Source organism: Pseudorca crassidens, chromosome X, assembly GCF_039906515.1.
Source record: "Pseudorca crassidens isolate mPseCra1 chromosome X, mPseCra1.hap1, whole genome shotgun sequence".
NCBI lineage: Eukaryota > Metazoa > Chordata > Mammalia > Artiodactyla > Delphinidae > Pseudorca > Pseudorca crassidens.
This window is the reverse complement of record NC_090317.1, coordinates 85,907,511-85,926,908: the sequence shown is the minus strand read 5'-3', so window position 1 is coordinate 85,926,908 and position 19,398 is coordinate 85,907,511. Positions and strand designations below refer to the sequence as shown.

At 38.0% G+C, this 19,398-nt stretch overlaps 1 protein-coding gene and 1 long non-coding RNA gene across 18 annotated transcripts in view; both read left to right on the top strand.

Moving 5' to 3' along the window:
• Positions 1-19,398, top strand: part of PFKFB1 (6-phosphofructo-2-kinase/fructose-2,6-biphosphatase 1) — a 198,810-nt gene that overhangs the window by 11,365 nt on the left and 168,047 nt on the right. For 11 of the 17 annotated variants that reach the window (XR_010940066.1, XR_010940067.1, XM_067723902.1 and 8 more), the window contains exon 2: positions 17,194-17,289. The exons of the other annotated variants lie outside the window; for them this stretch is intronic. Coding sequence is in view for 9 of the 11 variants with exons in the window: in XM_067723902.1 (XP_067580003.1) it covers positions 17,194-17,289 (96 nt within the window). In the remaining 2 variants the exon portion in view is untranslated. The remainder of the gene's footprint in view (positions 1-17,193; positions 17,290-19,398) is intronic. 17 annotated transcript variants of the gene reach the window in all.
• On the top strand, positions 4,252-5,527 carry LOC137216943 (uncharacterized). The gene is made up of 2 exons (XR_010939898.1): positions 4,252-4,939; positions 5,147-5,527. It is a non-coding gene; the product is annotated as an uncharacterized lncRNA (long non-coding RNA).

The following is a 19,398-nucleotide window of genomic DNA, read 5'->3' as shown; positions in this document are numbered from 1 at the left end:
ATTTAGGTCTTCTGCCCATTTTTGGACTGGGTTGTATTTTTTTTGTTATTGAGCTGCATGAACTGCTTGTAAATTTTGGAAATTAATCCTTTGTCAGTTGCTTCATAAGCAAATATTTTCTCCCATTCTGAGAGTTGTCTTTTGGTCTTGTTTATGGTTTCCTTTGCTGTGCAAAAGCTTTGAAGTTTCATTAGATCCCATTTGTTTATTTTTGTTTTTATTTCCATTTCTCTAGGAGGTGGGTCAAAAAGGATCTTGCTGTGATTTATGTCATAGAGTGTTCTGCCTATGTTTTCCTCTAAGAGTTTGATGGTTTCTGGCCTTATATTTAGGTCTTTAATCCATTTTGAACTTATTTTTGTGTATGGTGTTAGGGAGTGATCTAATCTCATACTTTTACATGTACCTGTCCAGTTTTCCCAGCACCACTTATTGAAGAGGCTGTCCTTTCTCCACTGTACATTCCTTCCTCCTTTATCAAAGAAAAGGTGATCATATGTGCGTGGGTTTATCTCTGGGCTTTCTATCCTGTTCCACTGATCTATCTTTCTGTTTTTGTGCCAGTACCATACTGTCTTGATTACTGTAGCTTTGTAGTATAGTCTGAAGTCAGGGAGCCTGATTCCTCCAGCTCTGTTTTTCGTTCTCAAGATTGCTTTGGCTATTCGGGGTCTTTTGTGTTTCCATACAAATTGTGAAATTTTTTGTTCTTGTTCTGTGAAAAATGCCAGTGGTAGTTTGATAGGGATTGCATTGAATCTATAGATTGCTTTGGGTAGTAGAGTCATTTTCAGAAGGTTGATTCTTCCAATCCAAGAACATGGTATATCTCTCCATCTATTTGTATCATCTTTAATTTTTTCATCAGTGTCTTATAATTTTCTGCATACAGGTCTTTTGTCTCCTTAGGTAGGTTTATTCCTAGATATTTTATTCGTTTTGTTGCAATGGTAAATGGGAGTGTTTTCTTGATTTCCCTTTCAGATTTTTCATCCTTAGTGTATAGGAATGCCAGAGATTTCTGTGCATTCATTTTGTATCCTGCTATTTTACCAAATTCATTGATTAGCTCTAGTAGTTTTCTGGTAGCATCTTTAGGATTCTCTATATATAGTATCATGTCATCTGCAAACAGTGACAGCTTTACTTCTTCTTTTCCAATTTGGATTCCTTTTATTTCCTTTTCTTCTCTGATTGCTGCAGCTAAAACTTCCAAAACTATATTGAATAAGAGTGGTGAGAGTGGGCAACCTTGTCTTGTTCCTGATCTTAGTGGAAATGCTTTCAGTTTTTCACCTTTGAGGATGATGTTGGCTGTGGGTTTGTCATATATGGCCTTTATTATGTTGAGGAAAGTTCCCTCTATGCCTACTTTCTGAAGGGTTTTTATCATAAATGGGTGTTGAATTTTGTCAAAAGCTTTCCCTGTATCTATTGAGATGATCATATGGTTTTTCTCCTTCAATTTGTTAATATGGTTTATCACATTGATTGATTTGCGTATATTGAAGAATCCTTGCATTCCTGGAATAAACCCCACTTGATCATGGTGTATGATCCTTTTAATGTGCTGTTGGATTCTGTTTGCTAGTATTTTGTTGAGGATTTTTGCATCTATGTTCATCAGTGATATTGGCCTGTAGTTTTCTTTCTTTGTGACGTCTTTGTCTGGTTTTGGTATCAAGGTGATGGTGGCCTTGCAGAAGGAATTTGGGAGTGTTCCTCCCTCTGCTATATTTTGGAATAGTTTGAGAAGGATAGGTGTTAGCTCTTCTCTAAATGTTTGATAGAATTCACCTGTGAAGCCATCTGGTCCTGGGCATTTGTTGGTTGGAAGATTTTTAATCACAGTTTCAATTTCAGTGCTTGTGATTGGTCTGTTCATATTTTCTATTTCTTCCTGATTCAGTATTGGCAGGTTGTGCATTTCTAAGAATTTGTCCATTTCTTCCACGTTGTCCATTTTATTGGCGTATAGTTGCTTGTAGTAATCTCTCATGATCTTTTTTATTTCTGCAGTTTCAGTTGTTACTTCTCCTTTTTAATTTATAATTCTATTGATTTGAGTCTTCTTCCTTTTTTTCTTGATGAGTCTGGCTAATGGTTTATCTATTTTGTTTATCTTCTCAAAGAACCAGCTTTTAGTTTTATTGATCTTTGCTATTGTTTCCTTCATTTCTTTTTCATTTATTTCTGATATGATTTTTATGAATTCTTTCCTTCTGCTGACTTTGGGGGTTTTTTGTTCTTCTTTCTCTAATTGCTTGAGGTGCAAGGTTAGGTTGTTTACTCGAGATGTTTCCTATTTCTTAAGGTAGGCTTGTATTGCTATAAACTTCCCTCCTAGAACTGCTTTTTTTTTTTTTTTTTTTTGCAGTATGCAGGCCTCTCACTGCTGTGGCCTCTCCTGTTGCACAGCACAGGCTCTGGACACGCAAGCTCAGTGGCCATGGCTCGCGGGTCTAGCCGCTCCGCGGCATGTGAGATCTTCCCAGACCAGGGCACGAACCCGTATTCCCCTGCATCGGCAGGCGGACTCTCAACCACTGCGCCACCAGGGAAGCCCCCTAGAACTGCTTTTGATGAATCCCATAGGTTTTGGGTCATCGTGTCTCCATTGTCCTTTGTTTCTAGGTATTTTTTGATTTCCTCTTTGATTTCTTCAGTGATCACTTCGTTATTAAGTGGTGTATTGTTTAGCTTCCATGTGTTTGTATTTTTTACAGATCTTTTCCTGTAATTGATATCTAGTCTCATAGCGTTGTGGTCGGAAAAGATACTTGATACAACTTCAATTTTCTTAAATTTACCAAGGCTTGATTTGTGACCCAAGATATGATCTATCCTGGAGAATGTTCCATGAGCATTTGAGAAAAATGTGTATTCTGTTGTTTTTGGATGGAATGTCCTATAAATATCAATTAAGTCCATCTTGTTTAATGTATCATTTAAAGCTTGTGTTTCCTTATTTATTTTCATTTTGGATGATCTGTCCATGGGTGAAAGTGGGGTGTTAAAGTCCCCTACTATGAATGTGTTACTGTCAATTGCCCCTTTTATGGCTGTTAGTATTTGCCTTATGTATTGAGGTGCTCCTATGTTGGGTGCATACATATTTACAGTTGTTATATCTTGTTCTTGGATCGATCCCTTGATCATTATGTAGTGTCCTTCTTTGTCTCTTCTAATAGTCTTTATTTTAAAGTATTGTGTCTGATATGAGAATTGCTTCTCCAGCTTTCTTTTGGTTTCCATTTGCATGGAATATCTTTTTCCATCCCCTTACTTTCAGTCTGTATGTGTCTCTAGGTCTGCAGTGGGTCTCTTGTAGGCAGCATATATATGGGTCTTGTTTTTGTATCCATTCAGCCAATCTATGTCTTTTGGTGGGAGCATTTAGTGCATTTACATTTAAGGTAATTATCGATATGTATGTTCCTATTCCCATTTCCTAAATTGTTTTCGGTTCATTATTGTAGGTCTTTTCCGTCTCTTGTGTTTCTTGCCTAGAGAAGTTCCTTTAGCATTTGTTGTAAAGCTGGTTTAGTGGTGCTGAACTCTCTCATGTTTTGCTTGTCTGTAAACGTTTTAATTTCTCCACCAAATCTGAATGAGATCCTTGCTGGGTAGAGTAATCTTGGTTGCAGGTTTTTCTCCTTCATCACTTTCAGTATGTCTTGCCACTCCCTTCTGTCTTGCAGAGTTTCTGCTGAGCGATCAGCTGTTAACCTTATGGGGATTCCCTTGTGTGTTATTTGTTGTTTTTCCCTTGCTGCTTTTAATATGCTTTCTTTGTATTTAATTTTTGACAGTTTGATTAATACGTGTCTTGGCATATTTCTCCTTGGATATATCCTGTATGGGACTCTCTGTGCTTCCTGGACTTGGTTAACTATTTCCTTTCCCATATTAGGGAAGTTTTCAACTATAATCTCTCCAAATATTTCCTCAGTCCCTTTCTTTTTCTCTTCTTCTTCTGGAACCCCTATAATTCGAATGTTGGTGCATTTAGTGTTGTCCCAGAGGTCTCTGAGACTGTCCTCAGTTCTTTTCATTCTTTTTTCTTTATTCTGCTCTGCAGTAGCTATTTCCACTATTTTATCTTCCAGGTCACTTATCCATTCTTCTGCCTCAGTTATTCTGCTATTGATCCCATCTAGAGTATTTTTCATTTCATTTATTGTGTTGTTCATCATTGTTTGTTTCATCTTTAGTTCTTCTAGTTACTTGTTAAATGTTTCTTGCATTTTGTCTATTCTATTTCCAAGATTTTGGATCATCTTTACTATCATTATTCTGAATTCCTTTTCAGGTAAACTGCCTATTTCCTCTTCATTTGTTAGGTCTGGTGCGTTTTTATATTGCTCCTTCATCTGCTGTGTGTTTTTTGTCTTCTCATTTTGCTTATCTTACTGTGTTTGGGGTCTCCTTTTTGCAGGCTGCAGGTTCGTAGTTTCTGTTGTTTTTGATGTCTGTCCCCAGTGGCTAAGGTTGGTTCAGTGTTTTGTGTAGGCTTCCTGGTGGAGGAGACTAGTGCCTGTGTTCTGGTGGATGAGGCTGTTTCTTGTCTCTCTGGTGGGCAGGTCCACGTCTGGTGGTATGTTTTGGGGTGTCTGTGGACTTATTATGATTTTAGGCAACCTCTCTGGTACTGGGTGGGGTGTGTTCCTGTCTTTCTAGTTGTTTGTCAGACTGTCCAGCACTGTAGCTTGCTGGTCATTGAGTGAAGTTGGGTGCTGGCGTTGAGATGGAGATCTCTGGGAGATTTTTGCCGTTTGATATTATGTGGAGCTGGGATGTGTTTTGTGGACCAGTGTTCTGAAGTTGGCTCTCCCACCTCAGAGGCACAGCACTGACCCCTGGCTGCAGTACCAAGAGCCTTTCATCCACAAGGCTCAGAATAAAAGGGAGAAAAAGTAGAGAGAAAGAATTAGTAGAAGTAGGAAGAAAGAAAGAAAGAAAGAAAGAAAGAAAGAAAGAAAGAAAGAAAGAAAGAAAGAAAGAAAGGAAGGAAGGTAGGAAGGAAGGAAAGAAGAAAGAAAGAAAGAAAGAAGAAAAGAAGGAGAGAAGGAAAGAAGGAAAGAAAGAAAGAAAGGAGGGAGGGAGGGAGGGAGGGACAGTGGGAGGAAGGAAGGAGGGAAGGAAGTAGGAAAGGAAGGAAAAAAGAAAGAAAGAAAGAAGATAAAGTAAAATAAAATAAAGTAAATTATAATAAAGTTATTAAATTTAAAAATAATTATTAAGAAAAAAATTTAAAAAAACGGACGGATAGAACCTTAGGACAAATGGTGGAAGCAAAGCTATACAGACAAAATCTCACACAGAAGTATACACATACAGACTCACAAAAAGAGGAAAAGGGGAAAAAATCATAAATCTTGCTCTCAAAATCCACCACCTCAATTTGGGATGTTTCGTTGTCTACAGGAGGAAAGGAAGGAAGGAAGGAAGGAAGGAAAGGAAGAAAGAAAGAAAGAAAGAAAGAAAGAAAGAAAGAAAGAAAGAAAGAAAGAAAGAAAGAAAGTAAAATAAAGTTATTAAAATTAATTATTAAGAAAAAACATTTTTAAAAAAACGGACAGATAGAACCCTAGGGCAAATGGTGGAAGCAAAGCTATACAGACAAAATCTCACACAGAAGCACACACACTCACAAAAAGAGTAAAAGGGGAAAAAATCATAGATCTTGCTCTCAAAGTCCACCTCCTCAATTTGGGATGATTCGTTGTCTATTCAGGTATTCCACAGTTGCAGGGTACATCAAGTTGATTGTGGAGCTTTAATCCGCTGCTTCTGAGGCTGCTGGGAGAGATTTCCCTTTCTCTTCTTTGTTCTCACAGCTCCCAGGGGCTCAGCTTTGGATTTGGCCCTGCCTCTGCGTTTAGGTCGCTGGAGGGCGTCTGTTTTTTGCTCAGACAGGACGGGGTTAAAGGAGCTGCTGATTCGGGGGCTCTGGCTCACTCAGGCTAGGGGGAGGGAGGGGCGCGGTGTGCAGGGCAAGCCTGCGGCGGCAGAGGCGGGCATGACGTTGCACCAGCCTGAGGCCCGCTGTGCGTTCTCCCGGGGAAGTTGTCCCTGGATCCCAGGAACCTGGCAGTGGCAGGCTGCACAGGCTCTCCGGAAGAGGGGTGTGGATAGTGACCTGTGCTCGCACACAGGCCCCTTGGTGGCAGCAGCATCAGCCTTAGCGTCTCCCGCCCGTCTCTGGGGTCCGCGCTTTTAGCCCTGGGTCGCGCCCATCTCTGGAGTTCCTTTAAGCAGCGCTTTTAATCCCCTCTCCTCACGCACCAGGAAACAAAGAGGGAAGAAAAAGTCTCTTGTCTCTTCGGCAGCTCCAGACCTTTTCCCAGACTCCCTCCCAGCTACCCGTGGTGCACTAACCCCTTCAGGCTGTGTTCACGCAGCCAACCCCAGTCCTTTCCCTGCGCTCCGACCAAAGTCCGAGCCTCAGCTCGCAGCCCTGCCCACCCCGGCTGGTAAGCAGACAAGCCTCTCGGGCTGGTGAGTGCCGGTCGGCACTGATCCTCTGTGCGGGAATCTCTCCGCTTTGCCCTCTGCACCCCTGTTGCTGTGCTCTTCTCCGCGGCCTCGAAGCTCCCCCCTCCACCACTCGCAGTCTCTGCCCGCGAAGGGGCTTCCTAGTGTGTGGAAACCTTTCCTCCTTCACAGCTCCCTCCCACTGGTGCCGGTCCCGTCCCTATTCTTTTGTCTCTGTTTTTTCTTTTGCCCTACCCAGGTACGTGGGGAGTTTTTTTGCCTTTTGTGAGGTCTGAGGTCTTCTGCCACTATGCAGTAGGTGTTCTGTAGGAGTTGTTCTACGTGTAGATTTATTTCTGGTGTATCTGTTGGGAGGAAGGTGATCTCTGCGTCTTACTCTTCCGCCATCTTCCCCTGACCTATGTCAATTTTGAAGCTTTGTAAATAGTTCCAAATTTAGAATTGCTATATATTTCTGGTATATTGAATATTTATCAATGTGTAAGGAAATTATTTCTGGTAATCTAGTATCATTTTGTCCTACAATTTTTTTCCTGATATTAATATATATGTATATATATTTGCTTTATTTAGCTTTATATTTGCCTGGTATATCTTTCTTACACTTTTTAAAAATGGTTTTAACCATTTTTATTGAAGTAAGTTAATTTACAATGTTGTGTTAGTTTTAGTTTCAACTGTACAGCAAAGTGATTCAGCGTATGTATTCTTTTTCAGATTCTTTTCCATTATAGGTTATTACAAGATATTGAATATAGTTCCCTGTGCTATACAGTAGGCCCTTGTTGTTTATCTGTTTTATATATGTTTGTATATGTTAATCCCAAACTCCTAATTTATCTCTCCCCCTCACCCCTGCTATCCCCTTTGGTAACCATGTTTGTTTTCTATGTTTGTGCGTCTATTTCTGTTTTGTAAATAATTCATTTGTATCATTTTTAAGATTCCACTTATAAGTGATATCATATGATATTTGTCTTTCTCTGTCTGACTTACTTCACTTAACATGATAATCTCTAAGTTTATCCATGTTGCTGCAAATGGCATTATTTCATTCTTTTCTATGGCAGAGTAATATTCGATTGTATATATGTACCACATCTTCTTTATTCATTCATCTGCTGATGGACATTTAGGTTGCTTCCATGTCTTGGCTATTGTAAATAGTGTTGCTATGAACATTGGAATGCATGTATATTTTCAAATTAGATTTTTCTCTGGATATATGCCCAAGAGTGGGATTACAGGATGATATGGTAACTCTATTTTTAACTTTGTAAAGAACCTCCATACTGTTCTCCACAGTAGTTGCACCAATTTACATTCCCACCAACAGTATAGGAGGTTTCCTTTTTCTCCATATCCTCTCCAGCATTTATTATGTGTAGACTTTTTAATGATGGCCATTCTGATTGGTATAAGAAAAATGTTTTTGATAGAGATGTAATTCACATACCATAAAACTCACCATTTTAAAGTGTACAACTTATTGGTTTTTAGTATATTTGCATGGTTGTATACCATCATTACTAATTCCAGAACATTTCATCACCCCCCAAAGAAACCCCATACCCTTTAGTGTCGTTCCAGATTCCCCTCTCCCCTCAGTCACTGGCAGCGACTAAAATCTACTTATTGTTTCCATAGTTTTGCCTATTCTGGACATTTCACATTCATGGAATCATACAATATGTGGCATTTTGTATCTGGCTTCTTCCATTGGGCATAACATTTTCAAAGTTAACCTATGTTGTAGCATGTGTAGATACTTCATTCCTTTATATAGCTGAATAATATTGCATTATATAGATATACCACATTTTGTTTACCCATTCATGAATTGATGGAAATTTGGTTTGTTTCTGTTTTGGCTATTATGAGTAATGCTGTCATGAACATTCTTTCACAAGTTTTTTTGTGCACATATGTTTTCATTTCTCTTGAATATATACCTAGGAGTGGAAATGCTGAGTCCTCTGGTAATTCTATCTATAATGTTTTGAGGAACTGCTAAACTGGTTTTCAAAGTGGCTTCACATTTTACATTCCCAAAAGCAACATATGAGCATTCTAATTTCTCTATATCCTCACTAACATTTTTAAAATTATAGCCATCCTAAGTGTGTATGAAATGATATATCACTGTGAGTCCCATTTGCATTTTATTAATGCCTAATGATGTTGAGCATCTTTTCATGTACTTATTGGCCATTTGTATATCTTCTTTGGAGAAAAGTCTATTCAGATTCTTTGCTCGTTTTTAAACTGGGTTATTTGTCTTTTTATTTGGGTTGATTTTTCCTTTTTGTATTCTGGGAACTAGACTCTTGTCAAATATATGGTTTGCAGATATTTATTCCCATTCTGTGAGCTATCTTTTCACTTTCTTGAGAGTGTCTTTTGAAGCACAAAAGTTCTTAATTTTAATGAAGTCCAATTTACTTATTTTTTCTATTGTTGTTTGTGTTAGGTGTCATGTCCCTGAAGCCATTGTCTAATCCAAGGTCACAAAAATTTATGCCTAGGTTTTCTTCTTCTAAGACTTTTATAGTTTTAGCTCTTACATTTAGGTCTTTGACTCATTCTGAGTTAATTTTTGCATATGATGTGAGGTAGGAGTCCAACTGCATTCTCTGCATGTGGATATTCAGTTGTTCCAGCACCATTTGTTGAAACGACTTCTTTCTACCACTGACTTGTTTTGGCAGCCTTGATGAAAATCAGTTGACCATAAGTTACAGAGTTTATGTCTGAGTTTTCAGTCCTGTTTCAATGGTTTATATATATATATAAGGTTTATAGATATATATAAGGATATATATATATATATCCTTATGCCAGTACAACACTGTCTTTATTACTATAGTTTTTTTAAATTAAGTTTTGAAATTGGGAAATGTGAGTCCTCCAACTTTGTTCTTCTTTTTCAGGATGATTTTGGCTCTTCTAGACCCCTTGAATTTCCATGTGAACTTTAGGATCAACTTTTCAATTTCTGCAAAGAAGTCAGCTGAGATTTTGATAGGGCTGTGTTGAATCTGTAGACCAATTAGAGAATACTGACACCTTAACATTATTAAGTCTTAGGTCCATGAACACGAGTTGTTGTTCCATTTATTTAGGTCCTCTTTAATTTCAACAGTGTAAGTTTTCAGAGTATAAGTTTTGCATTGCTTTTAAGTATTCCTAAGTATTTTTGATGCTATTGTAAATTGAATTGTTTTTATTAATTTCATTTTGCTTGTTCTTGCTTCTTTATGGAAATATAATTTTTTATATATTGATCATGTATCCTGCAACATTGCTGAACTCATTTATTAGTACTAGTAGATTTTTAGTGGATTTCTTGGAATTTTCTACATGTAAGATCATGTCATCTGCAAAGAAAGATAGTTTAATTTCTTTTCTTTTTTTCTTTTTAATTTTATTTATTTAACATCTTTACATATACAAATATCCCCATATCTCCTCCGTCTTGTGTCTCCCTCCACAGTCTGGAGGCCTTTTATTTCTTTTTGCCTAATTACCCTCACTAGAACCTCTAGTACAATGTTGAAAAGATGAAGTGATAATAGACATCCTTCTTTTGTTTCTGATTTTAGTGGATTAACATACAATCTTTCACCAGTAAGTGCAATATTAGCCATGAGTTTTTCATAGATGTCCGTTATCTGACTGAGGAAATTCTCTTGTATTCTTAGTTTGTTGTGTGGTTTTATTATGAAGGAGTGTTTAATTTTTCAATTGCCTTTTCTATGTGCACTGAGATGATCATGTGGTTTTGGTCCTTTATTCTAGTGATGTGGTGTATTACACTACTTGATTTTCAGAGGTCTAATTAACACTTCATTCCTACAATAAAGCTAACTTGGTGACAGTGTATAATCTTTTATATTTTTCTGGATTCAATTTGCTAATATCTTGCTGAAGATTTTTGCATCTATATTCATAAAATATTGGGCTATAATTTTATTTCTCTCTGATATCTTTGTTTACCTTTGGTATCACAGAAATACTCAAGAAATGAGTTAGGAAATATTCCCTCCTGTTTTATGAAACAGCTTTTGAAGAATTGATGTTAATTCTTTAAATGTTTGGTAGAATTCTCCAGTAAAACCATCGAATCCTGGACTTTTCCTTGTGGCAAGTTATTTTGGTTACTTATTCAATCTCTTTACTTGTTATAGATCAATTAGATGTCTTCTTGAGTCAGTTTTGGGAGTTTGTATTGCTTTAATAATTTGTCCATTTCGTCTAAGTCAGCTATTGTGTTGGCATACAGTTGCCCATAGAACTCCATTATAATTATTTTTATTTCCATAAAGTCAGTAGTAATATCCCTCTTTCATTCCTGAATTTATTTTAACGTTTTTATTGGAGTATAATTGCTTTACAATGGTGCGTTAATTTCTGCTTTATAAATAAGTGAATCAGCTATACATATACATATATCCCTATATCTCTTCCCTCTTGTGTCTCCCTCCTTCCCATCCTCCCTATCCCACCCTTCAGCTAGTCACAAAATACCGAGCTGATCTCCCTGACTATGTGACTGCTTCCCACTAGCTATCTATTTTATATTTGGAAATGTATATATGTTCACATACAAACTACCACTCTCTCACTTTGGCCCAACGTATCCTTCCTCCCCCCTGTGTCCTCAAATCCATTTTCTAGTAGGTCTGCGTCTTTATTCCCATCTTGCCCCTAGGTTCTTCATGACCATTTTTTTTTTTTAGATTCCATATATATGTGTTAGCATATGATATTTGTTTTTCTCTTTCAGACTTACTTGACTCTGTATGACAGACTCTAGGCCCATCAACCTCACCACAAATAACTCAATTTCATTCCTTTTTATGGCTGAGTAATATTCCATTGTATATATGTGCCACATCTTCTTTATTCATTCATCTGTTGATGGACACTTGGGTTGCTTCCATGTCCTGGTTATTGAAAACAGAGTTTCAATGAACATTGTGGTACATGACTCTTTTGAATTATGTTTTTCTCAGGGTATATGCCCAGTAATGAGATTGCTGGTTTGTATGGTAGTTCTATTTTTAGTTTTTTAAGTAACCTCCATACTGTTCTCCATAGTGGCTGTATCAATTTACATTCCCACCAACAGTGTATGAGGGTTCCCTTTTCTCCACACCCTCTCTAGCACTTATTGTTTCTAGATTTTTTGATGATGGCCATTCTGACCGGTGTGAGATGATATCTCATTGTAGTTTTGATTTGCATTTCTCTAATGATTAATGATGTTGAGCATTCTTTCATGTGTTTGTTGGCAATCTGTATATCTTCTCTGGAGAACTATCTACTTAGGTCTTCTGCCCATTTTTGGATTGGGTTGTTTTTTTGTTTGTTTTGTTTGTTTGTTTGTTTGTTTTTGTGGTATGTGGGCCTCTCACTGTTGTGGCCTCTCCTGTTGCAGAGCACAGGCTCCAGATATGCAGGCTCCATGGCCATTGCTCACGGGCCAACCTGCTCCGCGGCATGTGGGATCTTCCCAGACTGGGGCACGAACCCATGTCCTTGCATTGGCAGGGAGACTCTCAACCACTGCACCACCAGGGAAGCCCTGTTTGTTTTTTGATATTGAGCTGCATGAGCTGCTTGTAAATTTTGGAGATTAATCCTTTGTCAGTTGCTTCATTGCAAATATTTTCTCCCATTCTGAGGGTTGTCTTTTTGTCTTGTTTATGGTTTCCTATGCTGTGCAAAAGCATTGAAGTTTCATTTGGTCCCAGTCATTTTTTGTTTTTAATTCCATTTCTCTAGGAGGTCGGTCAAAAAGGATCTTGCTGTGATTTTTGTCATAGAGTGTTCTGCCTATGTTTTCCTTTAGAGTGTGAGAATGTCTGGCCTTACATGTAGGTCTTTAATCCATTTTGAGTTTATTTTTGTGTATGGTGTTAGGGAGTGTTCTAATTTCATTCTTTTACATGTAGCTGTCCAGTTTTCCCAGCACCACATATTGAAGAGGCTGTCTTTTCTCCATTGTATATTTTTACCTCCTTTATCAGAGATAAGGTGACAATATGTGTGTGGGTTTACCTCTGGGCTTTCTAAACTGTTCCATTAATGAATATTTCTGTTTTTGTGCCAGTACCATACTCTCTTGATTACTATAGCTTTGTAGTATAGTCTGAAGTCCAGGAACCTGAATCCTCCAGCTCCGTTTTTCTTTCTGAAGATTGCTTTGGCTATTCGGGGTCTTTTGTGTTTCCATACAAATTGTGAAATTTTTTGTTCTAGTTCTGTGAAAAATGCCAGTGGTAGTTTGATAGGGATTGCATTGAATCTATAGATTGCTTTGGGTAGTAGAGTCATTTTCACAATGTTGATTCTTCCAATCAAAGAACATGGTATATCTCACCATTTATGTATCATCTTTAATTTCTTTCATCAGTATCTTATAGTTTTCTGCATACAGGTCTTTTGTCTCCTTAGGTAGGTTTTATTCCTAGATATTTTATTCTTTTTGTTGCAATGGTAAATGGGAGTGTTTTCTTGATTTCCCTTTCAGATTTTTCATCATTAGTGTAAAGGAATGTAAGAGATTTGGGTGCATTAATCTTGTATCCTGGTACTTTACCAGATTCCTTGATTAGCTCTAGTAGTTTTCTGGTAGCATCTTTAGGATTCTCTATGTATATTATCATGTCATCTGCAAACAGTGACAGCTTTACTTCTTCTTTTCCAATTTGGATTCCTTTTATTTCTTTTTCTTCTCTGATTGTTGTGGCTAAAACTTCCAAAACTATGTTGAATAAGAGTGGTGAGAGTGGGCAACCTTGTCTTGTTCCTGATCTTAGTGGAAATGCTTTCAGTTTTTCACAATTGAGGATGATGTTGGCTGTGGGGTTGTCATATATGGCCTTTATTATGTTGAGGTAAGTTCCCTCTATGCCTACTTTCTGCAGGGTTTTTATCATAAATGGGTGTTGAATTTTGTTGAAAGCTTTCTCTGCATCTATTGAGATGATCATATGGTTTTAATTCTTCAGTTTGTTAATATGGTGTATCACATTGTTTGATTTGTGGCTACTGAAGAATCCTTACATTCCTGGGATAAACTCCACTTGATCATGGTGTATGATCCTTTTAATGTGCTGTTGGATTCCATTTGCAGTATTTCATTGAGGATTTTTGCATCTATGTTCATCAGTGATGTTGGTCTGTAGTTTTCTTTTCTGTGTGATCTTTGTCTGGTTTTGGTATCAGGGTGATGGTGGCCTTGTAGAATCAGTTTGGGAGTGTTCCTCCCTTTGCTATACTTTGGAAGTGTTTCGGAAGGATAGGTGTTAGCTCTTCTCCAAACGTTTGATAGAATTTGACTGTGAAGCCATCTGGTCCTGAGCTTTTGTTGGAAGATTTTTAATCACAGTTTCAATTTCATTGCTTGTGATTGGTCTGGTCATACTTTCTACTTCTTCCTGGTTCAGTCTCGGAAGGTTGTGCATTTCTAAGAATTTGTCCATTTCTTCCAGGTTGTCCATTTTATCAGCATATAGTTGCTTGTAGTAATCTCTCATGATCCTTTGTATTTCTGCAGTGTCAGCTGTTACTTCTCCTCTTTCATCTGTAATTCTATTGATTTGAGTTTCCTCCCTTTTCTTCTTGATGTGTCTGGCTAATGGTTTGTCAACTTTATCTTCTCAAAGAATAAGCTTTTAGTTTATTGATCTTTGCTATCATTTCCTTCATTTCTTTTTCATTTATTTCTGATCACATCTTTTTGATTTCTTTCCTTCTGCTAACTTTGGGGTCTTTTTGTTCTTCTTTCTCTAATTGCTGTAAGTGTAAGGTTAGGTTGTTTATTTGAGACGTTTCTTGTTTCTTAAGGTAGGATTGTATTTCCATAAAATTCCCTCTTAGAACTGCCTTTGCTGGATCCCATAGTTTTTGCATCGTGTTTTCATTGTCATTTGTTTCTAGGTATTTTTTGATTTCCTCTTTGATTTCTTCAGTGATCTCTTGGTTATTAAGTAGGGTATTGTTTAGCCTCCATGTGTTTGTATTTTTTACAGATTTTTTCCTGTAATTGATATCTAGTCTAATAGCAGTGTGCTCAGAATATATACTTTCAATTCTCTTAAATTTACCAAGGCTTGACGTGTGACCCAAGATATGATCTATCCTGGAGAATGTTCCATGAGCACTTGAGAAGAAAGTGTATTATGTTGTTTTTGGATGGAATGTCCTATAGATATCAGTTAAGTCCATCTTGTTTAATGTATCATTTAAAGCTATGTTTCCTTATTTATTTTCATTTTGAATGATCTGTCCATTGGTGAAAGCGGGGTGTTAAAATCCCCTAGTATGATTATATTACTGTCAATTTCCCCTTTTATGGCTGTTGGTATTTGCCTTATGTCTTGAGGTTCTGTTATTTGGGGTGCATAAATATTTAAAATTGTTATATGTTCTTCTTGGATTGATCCCTTGTTCATTATGTGGTATCCTTTGTCTCTTGTAATAGTCTTTGTTTTAAAGTCTATTTTGTCTAATATGAGAATTGCTACTCCAGCTTTCTTTTGATTTCCATTTGCATGGAATATCTTTTTCCATACCCTCACTTTCAGTCTGTATGTGTCTCTAGGTCTGAAGTGGATCTCTTGTAGACAGCATATGTACATGTCTTGTTTTTGTATCCATTCATCCAGCGTATGTCTTTTGATTGGAGCACTTAATCCATTTACATTTAAGGTAATTATCGATATGTATGTTCCTATTACCATTTTCTTAATTGTTTTGGTTTTATTATTGTAGGTCTTTTCCTTCTCTTGTGCTTCCTGCCTATAGAAGTTCCTTTAGCATATTTTGTAAAGCTGTTTTTGTGGTGTTGAATTCTCTTAGCTTTTGCTTGTCTGTAAGTGTTTTAATTTCTCTGTCGAACATGAATGAGATCCTTGCTGGATAGAGTAATCTTGGTTGTAGGTTTTTCCCTTTCATCACTTTAAATATGTCCTTCCAGTCCCTTCTGGCTTGCAGAGTTTCTGCTGATAGATCAGCTTTTAACCTTGTGGGGACTCTCTTTATGTTATTTTTTGTTTTTCCCTTGCTGCTTTTAATATTTTTTCTTTGTATTTAACTTTTGATAGTTTAATTAATATGTGTCTTGGCATGTTTGTCCTTGGATTTATCCTGTATGGGACTCTCTGTGCTTCCTTAAGTTGATTATTTCCTTACCCATATTAGGGAAGTTTTCAACTGTAATCTCTTCAAATATTTTCTCAGTCCCTTTCTTTTTCACTTCTTCTTCTGGGACCCCTATAATTCGCATGTTGGTGGATTTAATATTGCCCCAGAAGTCTCTGAGATTATCCTCAGTTCTTTTCATTCTTTTGTCTTTTTTCTGCTCTGCAATAGTTATTTCCACTATTTTATCTTCCAGGTCACTTATTCATTCTTCTGCCTCAGTTATTCTGCTACTGATCCCTTCTAGAGAATGTTAAATTTCATTTATTTTGTTGTTCATCGTTGTTTGTTTGCTCTTTAGTTCTTTTAGGTCCTTTTCAACGTTTCTTGTATTTTCTCTATTCTATTTCCAAGATTTCAGATCATCTTTACTATCATTATTCTGAATTCTTTTTCAGGTAGACTGCCTATTTCCTCTTCATTTGTTAGGTCTGGTGGGTGTTTACCTTGCTCCTTCATCTGCTGTGTGTTTCTTTGTCTTCGCATTTTGCTTAAATTTCTGTGCTTGGGGTCTCCTTTTCACAGGCTGCAAGTTCGTAGTTCCCGTTGTTTTTGGTGGTGCCCCCAGTGTCTACATTTGGTTCAGTGGGTTGTGTAGGTTTCCTGGTGGAGGGGACTAGTGCCTGTGTTCTGGTGGATGAGGCTGGATCTTGTCTTTCTAGTGGGCAGGTCCACGTCTGGTGGTGTGTTTTGGGGTGTCTGTGATCTTATTATGATTTCAGGCAGCCTCTCTACTAATGGGTGGGGTTGTGTTCCTGTCTTGCTAGTTTTTTGGCATAGGGTGTCCAGCACTGTAGCTTGCTGGTTGTTGAGTGGAGCTGGGTCTTGGCGTCGAGATGGAGATCTCTGGGAGATTTTCGCCATTTGATATTACATGGAGCTGGGAGGTCTCTGTTGGACCAATGTCCTGAACTTGGCTTTCCCCCCGAGACGCACAGCCCTGACCCCTGGCTGTAGCAACAAGAGGTTTTCATCCACATGGCTCAGAATAAAAGGGAGAAAGAAAGAAAGAAGAAGATAAAATAAAGTAAAATTAAATAAGATAAAATAAAATAAAAAACAAAAAATAATTATTAAAATTTTTTTAAGAATTAAAAAAAAGAATGAAAGAAAGAAGAGAACAAGTAAACCAAAAAACAAATACACCAATGATAACAAGTGCTGAAAACTATACTAAAAAAAACACCAAACGAAACAAAAACAAACAAACAAAAACGGACAGACATAACCCTAGGACAAATGGTAAAAGCAAAGCTATACAGACAAAATCACACACAGAAGCATACACCTATACACTTAGAAAAACAGAAAAAAGGAAAAAAAATATATAGTTGCTCCCAAAGTCCACCTCCTCAATTTGGGATGATTCGTTGTCTATTCAGGTATTCCACAGATGCAGGGTACATCAAGTTGACTTTGGAGATTTAATCCGCTTCTCCTGAGGCTGCTGGGAGAGATTTCTCTTTGTCTTCTTTGTTCGCACAGCTCCTGGGATTCAGCTTGGATTCGGCCCTGCCTCTGCGTGTAGGTCACCTGAGAGCGTCTGTTCTTTGCTCAGACATGATGCGGTTAAAGGAGCAGGTGATTAGGCGGCTCTGGCTCACTCAGGCCGGAGGGCTGGAGGGGTATGGAGTGTGGGGTTAGCCTGCAGCGTTAGAGGCTGGCGTGATGTTGCAGCAGCCTGAGGCACATTGTGTGTTCTCCCGGGGAAGTTTTTCCTGGATCATGGGACCCTGGCAGTGGCGGGCTGCACAGGCTCCCGGGAGGGGAGGTGTGGATAGTGACCTGTGCTTGCATACAGGCTTCTTGGTGGCTGCAGCAGCAGTCTTAGCATCTCATGCCCGTCTCTGGGGTCTGCGCTGGTAGCTTCGGCTCGCGCCCATCTCTGGAGCTCCTTTAAGCGGTGCTCTTAATCCCCTGTTCTCGTGCACCAGGAAACAAACAGGCAAGAAAAAGTCTCTTGCCTCTTTGGCAGTTCCAGTCCTTTTCCAGGACTCCCTTCTGGCTAGCCATGGTGCACTAGCCCCCTTCAGGCTGTGTTCACGCAGCCAACCCCAGTCCTCTCCCTGGGATCTGACCGAAGCCGGAGTCTCAGCTCCCAGACCCCACCCGTCCTAGTGGGTGAGCAGACAAGCCTCTCGGGTTGGTGAGTGCTGTTCGGCACCAATCCTCTGTGCGGGAATCTCTCCACTTTGCCCTCTGCACCCCTGTTACTGCACTCTCCTCCATGGCTCCAAAGCTTCCTCCCTCTGCCACCTGCAGTCTCTGCCTGCGAAGTGGCTTCCTAGTGTGTGGAAACCTTTCCTCCTTCACAGCTCCCTCCTACTGGTGCAGGTCCTGTCCCTATTCTTTTCTCTCTGTTTTTTCTTTTTTCTTTTGCCCTGCCCAGGTACGTGGGGAGTTTCTTGCCTTTTGGGAGGTCTGAGGTCTCCTGCCAGCTTTCAGTAGGTGTTCTGTAGGAGTTGTTCCACATGTAGATGTATTTCTGATGTATTTGTGGGGAAGAAGGTGATCTGCACATCTTACTCTTCCACCATCTTGCAGCTCCTCCCCATTCCTGAATTTATTCATTTGAGTTTTCTCTCTATTTTTCTCGGTCAATCTAGCTAAAAGTTTGTTGAGTTTGTTAATCCTTTCAAAGAACCAGTTTGGGGTTTGTTAATTTTCTTTAATACTTTTCTATTCTGTATCAAATTATAATATCCCTCCTTATAGTTCACATACTTGTGAATTTCCCAAAGTTCTCTCTGATGTTAATTTCTAATTTCACTCCATTATGACTGGAGAACAAACTTTATATTATTTCAATACTTTTAAGTTTACTATAGCTTATTTGATGACTTAGACTATGATGTATCCTAGAGAATGTTTGATGTGCACTTGGGAAGAATGTACATTCTGCTGTTTAGAGGTGGAGTGTTTTATAGTTGTCTGTTAGGACTGGTTTGTGTACAGTGTTGTTCAAGTCTTCTGTTTCTCTGTTTATCTTCTGTGTAGTTGTCCTATCCATTATTGAAAGTTCCATATTAAAGTCTCCAAATATTGTTATCAAATTGTCTATTGCTTGCTTCAATTCTGTCAGTTTTTGCTCCATGTATTGTGGGGCCCTCTTCTTAGATATAATTATAATATATTCCTTATGGATTGACCCTTTTGTCATTATATCATGTCATTACATATCTCTAGCAATGTTTTTTAGCTTTTACTTTTACTTTCATCTGATCTTAGTATAGCCACTCCAACTTTCTTCTGATTGGTCTTTGCATGATATATTTTTTTACATTCTTTTACTTTTCATCTATCTGTGTCTTTGAATCTAAAATGTATTTTCTGTAGGCATCATATAGTTGGATCTTGTTTTTAATCCAGTTAGACATTTTCCACCTTTTGATTGGATTGCTTGATCCATTAACATTTCATGTTATTATTGATGTAGTTGGATTTAAATGTGCCACTTTTAAATTTTCTATATAGATTATGTCTTTTTCCTTCTAGTCCTCCTTTCTTTTGCATTAAGTTAATATTATCTAGTTTAATATTTAATTCCTTTAATAATTTTTTCACTGTATATTTTTGAGATATTTCCTTAGTGGTTGCTCTAGGGCTTTCCATATATATCTTAACTATTAGAATCTACTTTAGATTTTTACTAACTTAATTCCAATAAGATATAGAAATGTTACCACTACG